Raw genomic sequence first — 20,987 nt, forward strand, 5'->3', positions numbered from 1 at the left:
AAATAGTGGGGTCGACTACTCCCCCCACCCCATAAAAAAAAATTCCTCCCCCCAAAGAAATCTTTTTTTTTAGATTTATTTTTTAAAATCTAAATTACGAAAAATTGGTTTGATTAAACCTCTTGGGGCAAAGCCCCTTGAGGCTAGGGGCGAAGCCGCTAGTTTATAATATAAAGTGGAACGATGTTGTCTGTCTATCTGTGTGAAGCTTAAGATTTTGGTAACTGCTGGGTTCTGTACTTCAGGGAACATACTGGTCCTGTGGTGGTTTTAGGCTATTTTCTTGGGAATGGGACACACTAACCCCCACAAAAGCAAAACATTCCATCAAATTTTCTTTTCTTTTTGGAAACTAAATAAATAAGCGGGGTAGGGGAACATCCACCCCCCTTAACTGTTTTTTTTTTACAAATTATGAATAAACGATTCCATATAGGAGGAGGGCTTCCCAATACCTCTTGGGGCAAAGTCCCTAGAGGCCAGGGGCAAAGCCACTAGTATGTCAAATGACAAGAAACTTTTTGTAAACTGCTGAAGATTTTTAACCTGTATAAACTTCTGTTTGTATTACATTTTTTCCAGTTTCATCTATTCCTAAATAATAATAAGATATATTAAACTATTGATCTAATACCTTAAATTGTTTTTTACTCATATTATGAGTAAGTCATATTTAACTGAATGTAAACAGAAATTTTTGCCAAAAATTCCCTATTCCATTTTTGAATTATTGATTTTGATTGACCAACCAGGGTATTAAATCTAAGTACCTGTCTATAGTGCCCTAGCAAAATGGGAATAGATGTCACTGCTTTTGGACTACCTATTCTATTGACGTCATTATTGAAACATAAGGAAATGCTCTATACCCCACCTTTTTTCAAGGGGGTTTCCTATCCCCTTCTCTTTCTCTTTCCCACTACTATGACATCAATGAGAATAGGTAGGCCAAAAGCTGTGGCATATATCCCCATTTTCCTAGGGCACTAAACACAGCTGCTAAATCTACTATATATCTGTTACCTCCTACAATAAGAGCCACCTCCTGACAATGTACCCATTCCAGAATTAACAAAACAAATAGACAGATCAGCATTCTAAAACAAGAAAAGTATGCCAATAATTTGATCTGGAAATAATTGTAAAAATGCATATATTTTGTCATTAATACACAGACAGAAAATCATGCAAATATAGCAAAAATAAGTAGAAATAGAGCTAAAAATTTGAAGGATTTTCACATATAAAATTGGAAATTTTTTCAAGAACAATTATTAATATTACAATTCTGAGAAATGTTACTGATAATATGTTTTCCACCAACCTTTTATACAAAGAATAATAGAGTAGCTTTTTTGCTAAAACTACTTTTTCCCTTAAATTTTATATTGATTATTGATTTTTTCACTGTCATATAATTCTCTTTTCCATTCTATTTATAATGGTTCATTTCTGAAAACAACATTTATTCTGTAAAGGGGACTATGCACGAACAAGAGCAAGTGATTTTAAGCACCTTCCAGCAGTGAACATAATTATATTTTTTGGTAAATATACTAGGTTTATGTTTAACATAGTTGTATAGATTTAAAAAATTGAGTTTCGCCATGGTTTTAGTATATTCACTAAAAAATACTAAGGTTCAATGCTGGAAGGTGCTTGAAATCACTTGTTCTCGTTCGTGCATAGCCCTCTTTTGAGTTAAAGTTAAAAGTGATAAAAAATTTGGATATTTTGGGACTTGTTTATAGAGATGCTTCGCTTATAACATTGTACCTTGTTGTAATAGTAATCAGTTTTTAAAAAATCAGAAGAATCGGATAATTTTACATACAAAAATTTATTGTCAGAAAAGTTAAAAATCGACATGTTTAAAATGGACATACGGACATTCTGGTATTGGTTATAAGAGTTGCTACGCTTTCTAAATTGTACCTAACTACTACAGGAATCATCATGCAAAGTTTGGAATCGATAGGACAATTCTAACTTGTTTAAATTAACGAAAAAATCTAACTGTGATGTACGGACGGACGGATCGTCCCTAATTTTAGAAAAGCTTCGCTTTTAAAAACGACCAAAAAGTTAAATATATAGTACTTTTAATAATAATAGCTGAGATTATAAGTTTTTAATTTGTCTGAAGAAAATACAAAGTAGGACTGCATGTGCATAAAACTGCTCTAATTATAAAAAAACTGTTTTTCACCAATATTTCTAAATTAATAATTAGATTAATCACTTTTTTCCAGAAAAATTCTGATCTTATTTTCTGTTAATGAATCACAATAAAACATATCACATTTTTACAAACAGTTGTAATCACTAAAGTAATATAACTTTTTATTATTAAAGCAATTAAAATTTGTTATTTAAGAGATAACTCACTAAAAAGTAGGAGAAAAAGGCCGCTAAAATATTATACCACTTAAATTTTTTACCCAGGTTATAAAATTTTCCCCCAGGTGGTGGGGTAAGGGCAATAATTCAAAATTTGGGTGTTAAACCTAAAGGGGCATTGAACCATGGCTTTTTGTGGTTTTCAAAGTTTTTTTTTTGTTTAGAGAAGGTGGTAATACCCCGACCAAAATTTTTGGTAGTGCCTACAGCACCCCCCATTTTTTTGAGGAGTGGGGGGGGGGGTAGGAAATTGTTAATAACCCAATTACTTTACATACTTGGGATTCAAACAAATGAATGCAGGTAGTTTGATTTGAATTATCTAACCTTTTAGTATATTTTTAATCTTTTTTTTGTTATCACTGTAAAGTTCTAAACGTACTACTTTTTAAAACTAAGCAACATGTAGGACTGTCTGAATAACTGTGCGTTTTTATTAGCAGCGTAGCTATTCTATTTTTTTTTGTAGAATCTGTGAAAGTATGTATGACTACTTCCATAATTAACAAGGATGACAACATCCATAAGTAGCGAAGCTCAACATTTATTGATAGATATCAGGAAAAAATAATCTTTTGAGTATGTTAAAAAGACATAAATGAAATAAATCACGAAACCTTTTAAAAATGTATAATATCTTTTGAAGCATTAGGCTAAAAATAAAAACGTAAAATCTAGGAATCGATCTAGCACCCCAACCAATAGCAAGTCTTTATCAAACTTGGTGAAAATATGTATAATGTTGACTTAATTAATCCCTAAAAATTCCAGCTGTTTATCTTGAACAGGAGTCAAAAAAATCATGAAAACTGGAAAAACTAGGAATCGATCTAGCACCCCACCAATTATCATTTCTTGAAAAAAAAACTTTATAGTAATGTGTAAAATGTTGACTTAATTAATCTCTAAAAATTCCAGCAGTTTATCTTGAATAGGAGCCGAGAAAATCACGTTTCCCCCACTCTGTCTCAGACAGACGGACAGACGGACGGACGGACGGACGGTCAGACGGACAGACGGACAGACGGACAGACGGACAGACGGACGGACATTTCAAATTATAGAGTAGTTTCGCTACTAAAAAGGTGTAACCAGTAGCGTGCATAGACTTTGCAAGTGGCGTGCGTGAATCGTACCCAAAATTTTTACACTGCAAAAATTTATGTGGGTAAAGGGGGGATGTAATAGAGACAACAAGAGTAGTGTTATGATTTTATTGGGAGGTGTATACACCCACTAACATAATCAACATTCTAAAAGGTCGATTAAGCTTTTTTTGATTTTTTTGTCACACCCCTTAAAATTTAAATTAAAAAGTTGCCAGTTTAGCCCACAGAGCATTTGAAAATTTTTGTAATAAAACTATAAGCTTGCAAAACTCCCCACTCTAGCCATTATTTCCTCTGAGTAATACTATTGCCATTTGGTAACTTGGGATTTTGTTATCCTTGTTTTTGTGTGTGATTGTGTGCGTCATTTTTATGACATATAAACTGATAAACTTAATAATAATTCCATGGCCTATAACTTATTAAAAAATAACATTATTGAATGCTATTTTAAAAACTTTTCACACTTCTAGGTTAGGTTAGTTTGGGAGGGGAGGGGGGGGGGGGGGTGTATTTATTAACTTTAGATATCAAAAGAAAATATTTTTTAGATTTTGAGAGTAATTTTATTTAATCCTAATAATTTCAAATAGAGAGATGAACTAAAAAGCCTAACTTCTGTCTGGGGACAATACTAATCTTAGACCACCAATCAAGTCGTTAGTTTCTTTTTCATGATATTCAAGTTTTGTAACAATAACAGAAAAATATCAATATATCATAAAAGACCATTTATTATTAGTTCGAATGCTGTTATTGCTATGATATGTTTTTCTCGTATTCATTCGAATCCGGTGGATAGGAACCGGTTCTCATCCATACGAAAAAACTATGTCTAGCATCGTATTATATCCAGTTTTCTACGAATATAGAAATGTACAATCATAAGATTAAAACTTCGGCACCACGGGGCTAAAAAAACTAGTTTTAATCTTATAATTGTACATTCTATATCCGCGGAAAGCCGTTTATAATACGATACGAGAAATAACTATTATGATATTTCAAGCATTGGGTAATTTTGAATAGATAAATAAATTTTAATTGCTTTGCACTTGATCAAATCGTTTATTATTTTTTCATGGAAAAATGTTCAGCAAAATACACAATAGATTTTTTTATCTTAATCTTAACCAAACTGAAACATAAGAGCTGGTGAACTAATAAAAAGTTATTTATCGCATCGTATTATAGACAGCTTTCCGCGGATATCAAGATGAAAAATTAAGATTTAAACAAGTTTGTTTGTTTGGTACATATTTATAATTTTTATTATAATATTTGTAGAAAGTTGTCTATAATACGATGATAGACATGAATTTTCAGTATGGCTGAGAACCGATTCTAATCCACCAGATAGTAATTGGTTTCAAAATCTTACTGGAAAGTTAATCCTTTCTGCTAATTTGTGTCTGTTAAAGACACTAATAAAAATATTGACACTGCAAACATTAAATATGTTTTGGTCTATGCGCGTTTCTAACTTTGGAAAGTACTTGAAACTTACGGCGCATACTTAATAGATATACTTTGGATAGTGGCTCTATCGAAAATGAATGCACACTCAAAAATAAGACCGTTTTGGTATTAGTTTAAAGAAAGGAGCAAAAAAATTGACTTTTGGTAATTACCCATGGTTAAAATGCAATAATTACTTTTAAAATTACTTTTTTAACTTTAAGCTTTGGGAAAATTCATGTAATATTAGGTTAAAGCATTATTTTTTCTTTGAAATAAAATTTACTGTTTACACTACTAACACCTTGCAGCAAAAACCTAAACTATAAATCATTAAACCTATATATAAGCATATACAAACCCTTTAAGAAAGACAAGGTTTAAAGTTTTTAAAATATTAGGAGATAATATAATAAAATAATATCAAAATTTCATTTAATTGTTTAAATTGTGTATTAATTTAATTTTACAATTTTACAATAGCAAATATTTTTCTGGTATTATACTTAAATAGATTCTTAAATTCATGCCTAGGCTTTGGAGTGGACCCTCAAAGAAGCATAGTCTGATCCCTTTTTTTCGTAAATCTGACAAAGGAACTCCTCCAGCTGACAAAACACCTTAAAATTTTTTGAGTATATAATTTCTAGAAAGCTATCTTTATATTAAGGAATTCAACTATTCATAGATGACTTATTAAAGGATTTGTAATATGCTTTACGCTATACTAGAAAATAAATTTTTACTCAATATAATTTACGTGAGAAAATCCTTATCTTAAGAAATGCGACTATTTACAGCTGACTCTTTATATGAACAAAATGAAAAAATTATGCCCTTTCCTCTTACCCATATGTGTACAGTGTATACACAGTACAATGCTAGGTCCTGTTGAAAACGTAACAAACATACTGTTGTATTGCTATTTGTTGTTATTTTATTTTTATATAATTTATGTATTTTAAATGTTTTAAATAGATACAAATTACAAATTAAAGAATATAAATCATGTACATTTGAAGTCTGAGATATTATTTTTTTGTTTTAATAGAAACTCAAGAAAAAAATATGATTTTATTAATTTAAATTCATCAAGGGATTTTTATTATTTTATAACGATTGCAATAGATAAAGCATATTTAAATTTTAATGCACAGATAAAACATAGATGTGAATCAACAATATGAAGGCAGTACTTCATGTGATGGACTTGATTCCAGTAAAAGTTGAAAGAACAGCTCTACTCAAGTTAGAGTGAAATAAACATTTACTTAATCCCTTATTTCTGTTATGTTCTTGACTTAAGAAGTTCTCCCTTATCATTCAGATAGAGTTGAAAAAAACATATACCTTATCCCTTATTCCTGATATTTTCTTTACTTGAGAAGTTCTCCCTTATCACTCAATTTATAGTTAAAATAAACATTTAACTTATCCCTTATTCATGATATATTCTTGACTTGAGAAGTTCTCTCTTATCACTCAAGTTAGAGTGAGAATAAACATTTACCTTATCCCTTATTCCTGATATTTTCTTGACTTGAAAGTTCTCCCTAATCACTCAAGTTAGAGTTGACAATAAACATTTACTTTATCCCTTAATCCTGATATATTCTTGACTTGAGAAGTTCTCCTCTGTCACTCATGTTAGAGTGAAAATAAACATTTACTTTATCCCTTATTCCTGATATATTCTTGAATAGAGAAGTTCTCCTCTGTCACTCAAGTTAGAGAGTAAATAAATATTTACCTTATCCCTTATTCCTGATATATTCTTGACTTGAGAAGTTCCACCTTATCACTCAAGTTAGAGGGTAAATAAATATTTACCCTATCCCTTATTCCTGATATATTCTTGACCTAAGAAGTTTTCTCTTATCACAAAGGTTAGAGTAAGAATAAACATTTACCTTATCCCTTATTCCTGATATATTCTTGACCAAAGAAATTCTCACTTATCACTCAAGTTAGAATTGAAAATAAAAATTTACCTTATCCCTTATTCCTGATATATTCTTGACTTTAGAATTTCTCCCTTATCACTCAAGTTAGAATTAAAAAAAAACATTTACCTTATCCCTTATTCCTTATTCTTGAATAGAGAAGTTCTCCTCTGTCACTCAAGTTAGAGAGTAAATAAATATTTACCTTATCCCTTATTCCTGATATATTCTTGACTTGAGAAGTTCTCCTCTGTCACTCATGTTAGAGTGAAAATAAACATTTACTTTATCCCTTATTCCTGATATATTCTTGACTTGAGATGTTCTCCCATATCACTCAATTTATAGTTAAAATAAACATTTACCTTATCCTTTATTCCTGATTTATTCTTGACTTGAAAAGTTCTTCCTTATCACTCAAGTTAGAGTTGAAAATAAACATTTACCTTATCCCTTATTCCTGATATTCTTGACTTGAGAAGTTCTTCCTTATCACTCAAGTCTGAACTAAAATAAACAATTACTTTATTCCTTATTCCTGATATTTTCTTGACTTGAAAAGTTCTCCCTTATCACTCAAGTTAGAGTTGAAAATAAACATTTACCTTATCTCTTATTCCTGATATATTCTTGACTTGAAAAGTTCTCCCTTATCACTCAAGTTAGAGTGAAAATAAACATTTACCTTATCCCATATTCCTGATATATTCTTGACTTGAGAAGTTCTCCCTTATCACTCAAGTTAGAGAGTAAATAAATATTTTCCTTATCCCTTATTCCTGATATATTCTTGACTTGAGAAGTTCTCCCTTATCACTCAAGTTAGAGAGTAAATAAATATTTACCTTATCCCTTACTCCTGATATTTTCTTGACTTGAGAAGTTCTCCCTTATCACTCAATTTAGAGAGTAAATAAATATTTACCTCATCCCTTATTCCTGATATATTCTTGACCTAAGAAGTTTTCTCTTATCACAAAGGTTAGAGTAAGAATAAACATTTACCTTATCCCTTATTCCTGATATATTCTTGACCTAAGAATTTCTCCCTTATCACTCAAGTTGTAGTTGAGAATAAACATTTACTTTATCCCTTATTCCTGATATATTCTTGACTTAAGAAGTTCTCCCTTATCACTCAAGTTAGAGTGAAAATAAACATAAAAGATAAATATTAAGTATGTTTATACAATACAAAAAATATAACAACAAGCTGATTTACAAATAAAGATTTCAAGATTTTTCTGTTCGTATGAACATCTGAAGTGGTAGTAGTAAGCTCTGAACGCAATTTTAGACATGTTAGAAACGTCCTGTAGATTTAAGTCAAACATATCATTTGCATATGAGCTATGATGTTTTAAGCGAAGCATCTTTAAAATCATTACTTAAAATGAAAGTTCATTATTAAAAGCAACTTTTTACAAAGGGTTATTGAAATTTATTCAGACTTTTTCTCAGTATTTTTTCTTTAATATTCTTAGTTTTGTTTTCTTTAGTTAGTATTGTTTATTTGGCTTCGCTTTATTGTATTTTTATCCTTTTCTTGTTGTATTTTTCTGCAAATAAATAGGAGACTTTTGAAATAGAAGAAAATTAAAAAGTTTTTCCATTCTTGAAATGCTCAATAGTATTCCTTCAAACTTTCTTTGCTATTTAATGTACTAGTTGCTTCGCTTGTAGCCTTTAGGTGAGAGCAAAGGAGTTCAAGGAAAAAGCCTAAAACCATCCAATGACAAGTATGATGCTTCCCTAAAAAATTCAACCAATCAATGCCAGCGCTTTTCGAAATCTTTAGCTTCGGATAAAATAACCCTACTTCTTTCTAATATTGGATAATTCTTTTATATTTATTTATTGTCAATTAAATTTTGCTAAAGTTTAATATTGACTGTACTGTACAAAGATAATAAAAATAAAGATTATAACTTTGTTTAAGGTTAAGAACACCGGCATTCAATCAATCAAAATTTATCATACTTTGTGTGTCAAATTTTACAAAGAAATTAAGACGACATTTTAATTAGCACAGTTACTATAAAACTGCCAAGGGGTAAGAACATATGTCCGACCTTTTATTAATAATCCCTTAAACCGACGATTGAAGCATAAAAAAAACTATTTTCAACTTTTAAAAAAAGAGGACAACATATCATGGATGGACAAACGGAAAAAGTAAGTTATAAAGCAGATGTTCAGGGATCATAAAAAGAGAGGGAGAATTTGAAAAAAAATAATAAATATTGTATAAAAAAAATCACAAAACCTTTATATGTAAATATCTTAAATATCAAATGAAATAGTCACATCAGGAATAAGGTATAACCAACAAGCGAAATAAATATAAAATAATATTTGGGGGGCAAATGGAGTGGTCGTCAATTTTACTATGTGTTACCCCCCCAACGACAGCTGAAAAAACATGTATAGGTGTGTGATTTTTCCAAATTAATTTCATTGTTGGTTTAAGCTGTAGTCACATTGTGAGGGATCCTAAGCTTTATATATAGACCACGTTTTGCTTGTTAAAAGAATATAAATTGTCTCTTAATATATGAAAATTTATTTCACTAATAAAATAAAATAACATAACAAATTTTTAAAATGCCTTATGAAATCACATAATGTACACAATTATACATAAAAAAGGAAAAAAATATGCAAAAAAGATAAAATTTTGGGATAGAGAAATAAGACAAAAAATACAATTGCTTAACAAAAAATTAACAAAAGAGTAGAACAGTAGAATATACAATATTGTGAAAAAAAAACTATTTTGCCTACAACTTTTATATTTGTACACAAAAATTATGGCAGCGACATAGTAAAAATAATTTTAATCTCCTTTAAACTTTAATCAAATCTTATTCTACTCTGTTCTACTATTCAAATTTTAGACAGGGAGGGATTAGACAATGGCTGTTTAATAAATTTAAATCCCAATCTCCGAATTCTTGATGTTGATAACCCTATAATGATCACATAGTTGCATGTGAACAGAAGTTATGCTGTGCCGCGAACTCGACATCTTTGCACAATGTCGTCTTTGCATATTCAATTTCTTCAGGGGTGTAGTGTTTATCCTTACAGTGCACCTTACCATCTAAATTAAATTAAATAAAAAGTGAATAATTGGTTTACAATGCTTACAATTAAAACCGAAAATTAAAAGTGTCTAAAAAATCAGCTATGTAAGTGTGACGTAATAAAAATAAGGATTATTCATCTCTTTCTACTGGGTTTTCTTTCTCACTTCTGATATCCCTCATTTTTATGACGTCACATGACTGATTTTTTAAAAACAATTTGTAAAGCTTCTTAAAAAACCGACCTTATATTATTCAATGCTTCTTTCAGGTTAAGTTATGTTAAGTAATGGTTAGATTAACCACCCAGGGACATCCCATAGGGATAGGGTCCTCTCAGGGTTTGAGTCCTCAGCAGGGGCTAGAAATATTTCCTTCAAGGATGACAACATCCATAAAAGCAAAGCTCTGAAACGGTTATACAAACGAACATTAACTCTTGTGGAGTGTCAGAAATGAATAAACAGAATATAATGTATAAGTTTTTACAAGATTGTAAGTAAATTTGTTTAGAGGCCATACTAACGTTTTTAGTACACTTTTATAGCTAACTGTTACGGACGTACTGACGGACCTGCCCTAGTTATAGAGTAGATTCGCTACTAAAAATAATATCTCCACCTTCATGATGCGCATGTGCATGTCCATCGTGATTGTGACGGCGTTGGCGGTTCTTGTCCTGCTGCTGGCGGCTGTGATTCTTAGCTGCAGCACGGCGGGTGCGGCTGATGAAAAAATCGCCGCCACTGCTTCTTGGCCGGGTTATGGCATATTCTAAAGAGAAAAAATAACTTTTTGTCCAAAAGGTATTTTTGTTTTTAATTTGACCAAAAACGTGCAATAAGACATTAAAAAAGTTCACCTACTGTTGCTTTGTCAGATGTACGATATTAATACAAGATATCTTTGCCTAAAACAGGTGCAACTTATTCCATATTGACTATAAATAGACGCATTCGGTCATTCATATAAAGTGACAGTTTCAGAACTTTTCAACCAATAATTTTAAGTATATTATGGATAATTTTGGGTATTATCCTATTAGAAATATTTTTTTCAATTTTGAAAATTTCCGCTCCCCCCTGACAGAACTATGAGCTTTGGCCGCGGCACTCGGCACTCTTACCTGCCTAGCCGCAGCGCTCGGCCCCCTAGTCTGCCTAGCCGCGGGCGCTCGGCTCCATAGCCTATATCCTAACCTAACTTAAAATAGTTGAACTCTGCCAGAGTAATAGTTCTGTCGGGGGGGAGGGGGGGGGGTGTGGTAGAAGGGGCAGGGTATAAAATTTTCCAAAATATTTTAAAGAAGATAACGCCTAATTTTGTTTATGATAGTTAACTAGTGATTGTTTTATTGTCCAAAGTATTATCCATTTAGAATCATAAAAAATATGAAGTGTAGAGGAGGGTCGATCGATTAAAGGGTTATAGTTACTACAAAAATCTAAGTTGTTATAAATCACCTCCAACCCTTAGGTATAAATAAGGTAAATTAAATCTTAGCTACAAAATATGAAGAAAAAATTATAAAGAAACAATTATTATTACCTTGCTCTGGTCTGCTAACAAATGAAAATCTTCCTTGTTCCTTCAAATGATATTGAAAATGTTAAAAATATTAAACAGGATAAGGTTGCGTGATTATTTTCTTACAGAAAATTATAGGTTTTGTGATTATTTTGTAAAATAACCGAGCAAATACATCTCTTTAAACACAATGATTATGCCTAACCCTGTGGTACCATAAACCTGTAGAACTAACCTATACCAAAATATACTCAATACTAAGGTAAGACACTGACACACGAAAAAGAGCCACCTAAAATTGATCAAAAGTATTATTTACATAAAGAAAATTAATAATTTTTGATAGGGGAATTTTTTTAAAAGTAAAATTAATTTCAACATTGTCAATGCCTGAATATTATCCAGAGGAGCTGTGTCAGGTATGACAGGTAGCTGGACATTATCCTCTAGAGGGGCTGCAGGTTCATAACCTGGATTAGGATCCACAATCAGGTTGCTCAGTTCTGCCTCCAGGCTGTTATACTGGATATCTTGCTGGAAACTGTTACAACTAATTACACAACAAGATTAAAGTAAGATATACAGTTAGATTGCTAGATAGACAGTTAGATAGCTAGATAGACAGTTAGATAGCTAGATAGACAGTTAGATAGCTAGATTGACAGTCAGATAGCTAGATAGACAGTTAGATAGCTAGATAGACAGTTAGATAGCTAGATAGACAGTTGGATAGCTAGATAGACAGTCAGATAGCGAGATAGACAGTTGGATAGCTAGATTGACAGTCAGATAGCTAGATAGACAGTCAGATAGCGAGATAGACAGATAGTAAATAGGAAATTTGTAGGAAATTGTTAAATTGTTAATTGTTGAGAAGAAAGTATGGGCCATGTAAAGGAAACGAGCTTGCGGTTTTCGTCATATTTTCACAGTAGCGTTTCTCCTATTTCTAGCCCCGGGGGGGGGGGGGGGAGGCTCTAACCCTGCGGGGCAATCACCTAACCTAACTTAACCTGACCTAAAATAACCTTTCAAAAGCTATAGTGAAAATACGACAAAACCCGGAACTTCGTTTCCTTCACATGAAAGATGTAAATTAATTCAAAATTTTAAGTGATTGTTCATTTACTCGGGCAGAAAACTAAAAGATTCATACAAAATTCATATTCTGTATTTTCAATTTTAATTTCTGAAAAATAGTATGCAGAATTATATATCAATTTGTGTTAGTAATGATTGATTTTTACATACTATGGGCTGTTTTGAAGATCTGTATTTTCAGGATACAAAGAGCAAATATTGTCCCAGTCATAGATGCCAAGCGCATCATCTCCAAAAACACCTTAAAAGATTATCATTTATGATCTTTAAAACCAAGTAATTTTATTTATAAGTGTATGTGTATCACTGTATTTATGTGTCCAGTAAAATCTCGCAACCGGCTGAATCAAATACAAAACAATTTTTAGATTTTCTGGAGCAGGTTTTAGCCCTTAAATTAAAAATTTTAATCTCTAATATTTTGTCCGGCTACACTTATTCTCTGGTATAAATAAAGACTTTTTTTTATGTTTCATATTTCCTAAGTATAAAAAAAGATAACATTTATTTGCATTTCTATTTGTATAGGTTAAATGAATATGTCTTGTGTGTACACTTTCAAAATCTCAAAACATTAAAAAATCAAAATTTTAAAATAAAACTTTAATGATCTATTTGATGGGATTTATGTAAGTTCTTGGGATGGTTATTCTATCCTTCCAAAAAAATAAACAAAAACCTTCCGAGGATCCAAAAATAGTTTATTGAAGAGAAACACTTTATCGTTTAAGTGAATTGAGGAATCTTAAATAACAAACAGACTAACAAACATCCCAACGCTTTTATACTAGGAGGACATATATAGGTGTAAACCTAATTATATTATTTTTAAAAAATCTTTACATACTTAATAAATGTAGTTTATTCTTTCTTTATAACTATTTTAAATTCTACTGTTCTAACTATCTTATTTCATACCCATAGAAACATTATTTATCCTTACTTGCTAGAGGACATCCAGGGATAAACATGAGGTGAATTCTTAAAAAACCTTTGCCCCACTAAAATCAGTGAGGCAAACTAAAAATTTAGAGGGGATAATTTTGCCTCACTAAAATTTTAGTGGGGCAAACTGATTTTAGTAGGGCAAAAGTTTATTTAAGAATTTACCTCAGTACAGCATACAACCATTTCTAACTATTATCTATCCTTACTTGCTAGAGGACATCCAGGTATGAACCAGTACAGCATACAACCATTTCTAACTATTATCTATCCTTACTTGCTAGAGGACATCCAGGTATGAACCAGTACAGCATACAACCATTTCTAACTATTATCTATCCTTACTTGCTAGAGGACATCCAGGTATAAACCAGTACAGCATACAACCATTTCTAACTATTATCTATCCTTACTTGCTAGAGGACATCCAGGTATGAACCAGTACAGCATACAACCATTTCTAACTATTATCTATCCTTACTTGCTAGAGGACATCCAGGTATAAACCAGTACAGCATGCAACCATATCTAACTATTGTCTATCCTTACTTGCTAGAGGACATCCAGGTATGAACCAGTACAGCATACAACCATTTCTTGAGTTAAGGCCTAGCGCTGTTGGTAGAAGCAGAGAAAATACTGAAAATAAAAGAAATAATTGAAACTAAATATATTTAGTGAAATCAGTAAAAGTGTCTAACTATGACGTTAGAAAAAATCAACAATTAACTAATAAGAAGCCAGTATTCAATGTGGTAAAATATATAGCGGCCTCTCATTGGTTAATTGTTAATTTTTTCTGACGTCATAGTTCGACACTTTTACTGTTTTCATATTTAGTTAATGTCCTTGGTTATTGTTTCATTATATAAGGAAAGTTAATTTCGATTAAAGAAAGTAAAAGTTTATTGATTCAGTGATAGAGCACGCCACAGGTAGATGAATTTAACATCCATAAAAGCGAAGCACTGAAATGGTAGGACAAACGGACATTAACACTGGTATAGTGTCAGAACTGAATAATCAGAATATACATGTATAAGAGTCGAAGCAAAATTGTAAGTAAATTTGTTTTAAAACAAGATAATGTTTATGAGCATACTTACATATTTAGGACTTGATTATAGAGTTGCGTCGCTTATAACATTATACTGTGTTGTCCCAGGAATCAATATACCAAAAATCAGAACATTCGTATAATTTGATCACATAAAAAATTTTTGTTAAAAAAGTAAAAAATCAACATGTTTAAACATGGTAACAGTTATAGAGTTGTTACGCTTTCTAAATCTTACCTAACTACTACAGAAATCACCCTGCAAAGTTTTAAATTGATAGGACAATTCTAACATGCATGAATTAACGAAAAAAGCTATCCGTTAAAGACATACGGACGGACGTACGGACCCTAATTATAGGAAAGCTTCGCTATGAAAAAAGATTGCGTGGGGGAGTGTAAACAATTTTTAAAGCCCTGGTGATTTATGATATATACTTTTGTCTAAAAATCCCCCAGCTCCCTACAAAGGCTTATTTTGAAGATAAAATTTAAATAGTTTACCTGATAAAACTTTCATTTTAAACAAAATTGTAAATTATTTTTCTAAATTCTATGACTTGCTCGTTTAGTTTATTCTTTGTAACTGACCAAGAAACGATTAGAATTAAAGCTTAACCCTTGCAGTAGCCCTAATTGCAGTGCTAGGACTTTCCTGATTTCATGCAAAACAGATAATATTTCAGGTTGGCAAAATAGCAAAAATAATATTTTCAAAGTGTAACGAAAAAATTATGATAATGAAAGTTGTTAGTTCTTGTTTTTACAAAACCATATTTATTGTGAATTTAGGCTAATTCCTAATTATTCTAACCAACCAATTACGTGTAAAGATATTAGGCCAGCGCAAAGTTTCAAAATCTACTTTTTAAATTTTGATCTAATCCATCTTCATGTCTAAAATGTAATGACAATTCCTATTTAATTCAATAACTTCTTACTAAAATATAAAATGTGTCAAATTTTTCCTTTTTGAAACAATTTTTCTCCTAAATTTTATTGTATCTTAGAATTTTGCTGTCTTTGTAAATTTTATTTTAATGTTTTATAGAACTCCACCCCGCCCCCCCCCCATAAAACCATTTATTTATTATTGTTAAAAGGATTAACTGTATTAATTGCTCTCTCAAACCTTTTCTAGTAATTTCTCCCCACTTCGTTTCTTCCTTCGTTTTTACCCTCAGAGATGGTAGGGTTAATGAATCATAATTTTTCAGAGAACTTAAAGATTTGATAATGTAGTCGTCTTAGTCCGTCCGTCTGTAACGCTATGAGGGATATTTTCTCAGCTGCTAAATAGGTTACATAGCTGAAGTTTTTGGTGTTAATTCCCTGTACCAATGAGCATCCAGTATATAATTTACTTGGTCAGTTGGTCTTCAAAAACATACAAACTTGTTGTTTCGTGTTTTTCAACGAATAATTGCATATTTTTTTTTTATATCAACTGAACAACTGCTTTGAAACTCACCATGATTTTGTGCTATGCTGCTTATTAATGTTGTCTTTCATTTTTTTTAACATTCCTTTTGAAAAGTTGTATTTTTTTTGATAACAATACAATTTGATACAATTTTATTAAAATATACTTACATTATAGATGCAAGATTAAAAAAAAAATAAATAAAATAATAAATAATTTTTTTGATGTATTATCCTTTTAATCCCCCCAAATTTTCTCCACCCCCTTCCTTCTTAAAATCTATGTGGCTCTTTTAAAACTTTATGTTCAGACATAACAGTATAAATTGGAATTTAGCTAACTATGTATATAAAAGTGAATTCTAAATTGATCAAATTAAACCTGAGTTTCTGAAGCATGACAGCCTTCTTAGATTTTCCCTAAAGGAATCTAAAGGGATAAGATAAATTTCATCTCTAATATGATTCTACACATAATTACCTCATCTATATATTACAATTAGTGGTCGAAACGTTTTGACACAAAAATTAATAAACCAAAAAATCAATTTCAATGAAAGTTCTTAAAGTAATAAGCCAACGTATGCGAAAACCTTATTATAAAACGTTGGGGACCAGTGTAATAAACAGCTCAGTGTCACCTCCCTCCCTTGTAAGCTGCAACTGCGACTTTTGTCCGTCAAATGCTAGCAATAACTCGAACGCAACACCTTCCCAGTGAAATAGCGTACGTGTTATAATTTTATTTTTTACAAACCATTTATTTTTCTTGTGCAGAAATGCATGCACACCATTTGTTATCAATTCACCTGTACCTTGTTGTTTTATACCCAAGAAAAAATGGATAAGTTGATTATCAAAAACCTTGCTAGTTATTTAGGGGCCTTAAGGGATAAGACATTGGATGATAGAATGATGCACACCCCTGTGATTATAAACAAAAACGCCCTTCACGATTAAATTAAAAACCCAATGGTTTCTACGGCAACGAATGATGAAACGTGTTTATAAAACTTGGGGTACCAGTATCATGCATTATCATCAATAGCGCTACCTTCCACTTTTTAAAAGCAAAGCTTTTCTATAATTAGGGTTGGTCCGTACGTCCGTCCGTACGTAACGGATTGCTTTTTCGTTAATTTAGGCAAGTTAGACTTGTCCTATCAATTTCAAACTTTGCATGATGATTCCTGCAGTAGTTAAGGCAGGTAAGATTTAGAAATCGTAGCAACTCTATAATCGTTACCAGAATGTCCGTACGTCCATTTTTATCATGTTGATTTTTATCTTTTTAACAACAATTTTTTATGTGATATAATCATCCGATTGATCTAAACCAAAAACACTCAATAATGCATTTAACCTGTCCTTTTATCCCAAATAACCATTGACTTTCAACAGGGTACTTCAAATAAATTAAATGAATAAAAAAATTATCTAAATTTTTTTTTAGGTAGCTGTAATTGTTAAAAGTGAAAAACCTACAGATCAACAAACAATCAAATGCATTAAACATAAAGAAAATTTAACTAGATGTGCAATGTCAAACACTAAACCTCTCTTTCCCGCATTTTTAAAATTAAAAAAAAATAATTACCGGGAAATGAAGGGAAGTAGGTGAGTTTTTTATTTGTTTCTTTACTATGGGTAGGTTAGGTTAGATAAGGGGTATGGTTAAGTATAGAAAAAAAGTTATCCACCGTTTTTGAAAACAAAATATTTCTACAATACCTTGGGTGTGAAGACCCTGTAATTATTGGCAAGTCAAAATTGTCACGGAGCTACAATTCTTTATTTCAAACACAGAAAAACTGAATATACAGTTAAATTTCTTTACACTTTTTAAACGTGGTGGTTACTCACAATCTTGAGGTGATGCCAAACCTTTTATTTTGTCCCACCCTCAAGAAAATAGCCTTAAGCCTTCTTATGCCCAGTAAGTATATTTGCTAAAAAGTAGATCCTAATCGGTCCAGTGGTTAGCAAGATCTGTCCTTATTATGACCTAATAATAAGTATATTCCCTAAATAGTAGAGCCTCATCTATCAAGTGATTAGCAAGATCTGAAGCTTAATTGGACGGTCAGACAGACAGACATGTTACTACTTTGTATTACATAATACAGATATCTAAATTTAATTATATGCATGAGGAGGGGAGATAATGAACTGTAATTTTTACTGGTTCCCAAATGTATGTCCAATATTTTACACTAGCGGCTACGCCCCAAGAGGCCTATACGTGCACTTTAAATGTTTTCTATCCAATTTATGTTAAGATCAGCTGTCAAAATATCTTGCGATTTCTCTTGGAAGGGTTGTGGGTGGTACCCTGCCCCAAAATAGTTATAAACCTTTTTAGGACCTATGAGAAGCTTCACTGTAAAAGGAGAACCAAATCGGTTCAGCGGTTAGCAGGATGCTTTGGTACAGACTGACAGACATCCTTTTACTTTATTATAAGGATATCTTGTTTTATGTGACTTGACCATCAAAGTTTTTTTGGGTGAGGAGTAGGCCCTTTGTATAGGTAATAGCAATCTTAATAGGGTAGTAATTCAAATATTTGGGATTGCTTTTACCCCCCATTTATTGTGGTGGGAGGTGTGTAAATTATCAACTACCCCCCCCCCCCCTATGTACGTCTTTTTTTATTTGTTATTGTTATTAGTTTTGTGGCTGCGCTTTCATGGAGCAATTCCTCTCTGTTGAGTATGAAAGTTTCCAATCTTACAGTATGTCAGATAAAAATACTAATGGACTTTTTAAATTCTACAGCAAAATACCTTTTTTTGGTCTGTAAAACCCGTATCACCCCCTTTTACTTTCCTTAAATACTTTAATTCCATATCTTGCATTTAGTATTAATCATTTCTTTGGTTTTTATTGGACTTCATCGTCCTTGTAATATTAATTTGGCTAGGATAGATACAGAAAGTAATGGAGACTAAATCTTAAGGGATAAAACAATCGGCTTTTATATGTGTTACATCCCCATTGATGATAAACAAAATAACTACTGTAAATTACAATTATTAGGGTAAAAAAGTCGGGACACTGCTAATTTAAACCAACCAATCAAGGTTTAATAGAAGTACCAACATTCCATAAAACTTTGGGTACAAATGACTTTTTTTCTTTCTATTCTGGTAAGCCGAGCGTTCTCGGCCCACGGGGTAACGAGTTCGGATTCAACGAGCCCTAGCCTTTAATTATTCTACCAAACAAACAAGCAGGATTCAATCATACAGAAATTATATATTTAAACTGAATAATATTTACAAGCAATGTTTACTATATATATACAACAGATTATAACAATGGTTAGGTTTGAAGGGGGTGTGGGACGCTAGGGCTTAGCTCCCGGCGGTAGACAGGCTGTGGGGGCAGCGGTGGTAAAAGGGGAGGCAGCGCCTCCCGGTTATATAAGCGCGTGAGGTACGCGTGATAGTTGCATGTTTGAGTCCCCTCCCCACATTTAGGCAGGCCAGTTTGACCGCTGGGTTGCGGGGTCAACAGCGGTCATGAGATAGATGGTGATATAATAAGATTAGTGCAGGGGGTTTGTTATCATAAGTCACAGCGAAGCAACTCTGTAAACTGCCTGTCCGTCTGGGTGTCGTATTACCACAACCTCCCCTTCAAGGGTTGCGTGGCTCCCGAGCCACCAGGCCTTGAACCTGGGGATACGACAGCCTATGCCTGCGCAGGACAGGCTCTTCTTGGGGCACAGCTCGATGGAGGACAGCTCGGGCTACACAGGCTCCCCGGGACACTCGTTGCTCGGTCTGGCTATGGTTGGATATCAGCATTGTCAGCTCCTGGTTGGCTTCTAGGCGTGGGTTGGCGACGGCCAAGCCCCGCCGCTGGAAATTTTGCCTCGTCTGCAGGATTAGCTCGGCCTCAGCTGGTAACTGGACACGGAGGCCTAGGCTGACTCTGGTGGTTCCTAAGGGGGGAATGACGATGGCAGAGGGCGCATAGAACTCCATGGGGGCGCCTGCTTGATTCAGGTTGCTTGGTCTCCTAGCTCCTACCCGGATGGGGATGGCTGTCATCAACAGGGGGCACATGGCTTCAGCTTCGTCTTCTGGGGCGGCCTCTTCCATCGCAGTGGCTGGTTCTTCTCCTACAGGCTCGCTGCTGGCTGGCAGGTTCTCCATGTCCGCGTCAGGGTTCCAGATGGCATCTCTGGGTGGCTCTGGAGCGGGCGGCGGCGGCGGTGGTTCGTTGGGCTGCTCCTGCAGGTTCTCCTCTACTGGGTCACGATCCTGGCCGCTAGGCTGTGGGGCGGCTGCGGCTGGCTGGTGTACTGGGAGCTGTCCTGGGTCGCTAGCTGCGGGCGCCGCCGCTCCAACTGGCAGCTCGGTGGCATCTTCGTCGCCGTCCACATCAACTTGGATGTCTGCTGGGATCTGGTGGGCAGTCACATCTCCAGTGTATTTGCGCAGTCGGCCTACATGCGCGGTAACTTCTGAGATCCTGGCTACTGGAGAGGCAGGTTTGATAACATAATGTACTTCTGTAGCTTGCCTCACTACTTTCCAGGGGCCAGTCCATTTCTTGGTAATCTTGGCTGCCTTCCCTGGCACCAGGCGGGGGGCCAGGTACCAGACCAAGTCTCCAACCTCATACTTGGCCGTGCCTTCGTAAGCTGCCGCGCTCCTCCGGATGGCTCCCTCCTCCTTCTGCTGGATGGCATCATACACTGCATAGTAGCGCTGCAAGAGAGCTTGGACGTTGGCTGGAACTGAAGCATATTCGGTCTCTGGCAGCCGTAGTACCATGTCCGACGGAAGTTTGGCCTCTCTCCCAAAGAAGGCCAGGAACGGGGTCACGCCAGTGGATCTGCAGGCCTTGGTGTTGTAGGCAAAGGCAATGGCCGGCAAGTGGGGCTCCCAGTTGTTATCGTCTCTGTCTAGGAACAGACGCATGCCTG

General features: G+C 33.6%; 2 protein-coding genes across 6 annotated transcripts in view; both read right to left on the reverse strand.

The window, feature by feature from the left end:
* LOC145304258 (adhesion G protein-coupled receptor L4-like) overlaps window positions 1–1,471 on the reverse strand; it is an 80,099-nt gene extending 78,628 nt beyond the window's left edge. For 2 of the 3 annotated variants that reach the window (XM_080146106.1, XM_080146104.1), the window contains exons 1-3: window positions 1,325–1,471; window positions 1,024–1,097; window positions 547–594 (exon numbers count right to left, since the gene is read on the reverse strand). In XM_080146106.1, coding sequence (XP_080002232.1) covers window positions 547–594; window positions 1,024–1,096 — 121 coding nt within the window. In that variant the 5' untranslated portion in view covers window position 1,097; window positions 1,325–1,471. The remainder of the gene's footprint in view (window positions 1–546; window positions 595–1,023; window positions 1,098–1,324) is intronic. The other variant, XM_080146105.1, reaches the window with a different exon arrangement.
* An 8,039-nt stretch (window positions 1,472–9,510) lies between these two features.
* On the reverse strand, window positions 9,511–15,227 carry LOC145303860 (uncharacterized). 3 transcript variants are annotated; one of them, XM_080145513.1, is made up of 7 exons: window positions 15,131–15,227; window positions 14,119–14,208; window positions 12,775–12,865; window positions 11,914–12,073; window positions 11,545–11,584; window positions 10,618–10,770; window positions 9,511–10,013 (listed from the first exon to the last, which is right to left on the reverse strand). In XM_080145513.1, exons 1-7 carry the CDS (start codon window positions 15,144–15,146, stop codon window positions 9,889–9,891), a joined length of 675 nt encoding a protein of 224 aa, XP_080001639.1. In that variant the 5' UTR covers window positions 15,147–15,227; the 3' UTR covers window positions 9,511–9,888. The 3 variants fall into 3 exon arrangements, with proteins under 3 accessions (XP_080001639.1, XP_080001641.1, XP_080001640.1); XM_080145515.1 differs by lacking the exons at window positions 14,119–14,208; window positions 15,131–15,227 and adding an exon at window positions 13,915–13,970; XM_080145514.1 differs by lacking the exons at window positions 14,119–14,208; window positions 15,131–15,227 and adding an exon at window positions 13,779–13,873 and having other exon boundaries at window positions 9,512–10,013.
* Between the last annotated feature and the right edge of the window lie 5,760 nt (window positions 15,228–20,987).

Source organism: Acartia tonsa, chromosome 13 (genome assembly GCF_053477335.1).
Source record: "Acartia tonsa isolate MP-2025a chromosome 13, ASM5347733v1, whole genome shotgun sequence".
NCBI classification, from domain to species: Eukaryota; Metazoa; Arthropoda; class Copepoda; order Calanoida; family Acartiidae; genus Acartia; species Acartia tonsa.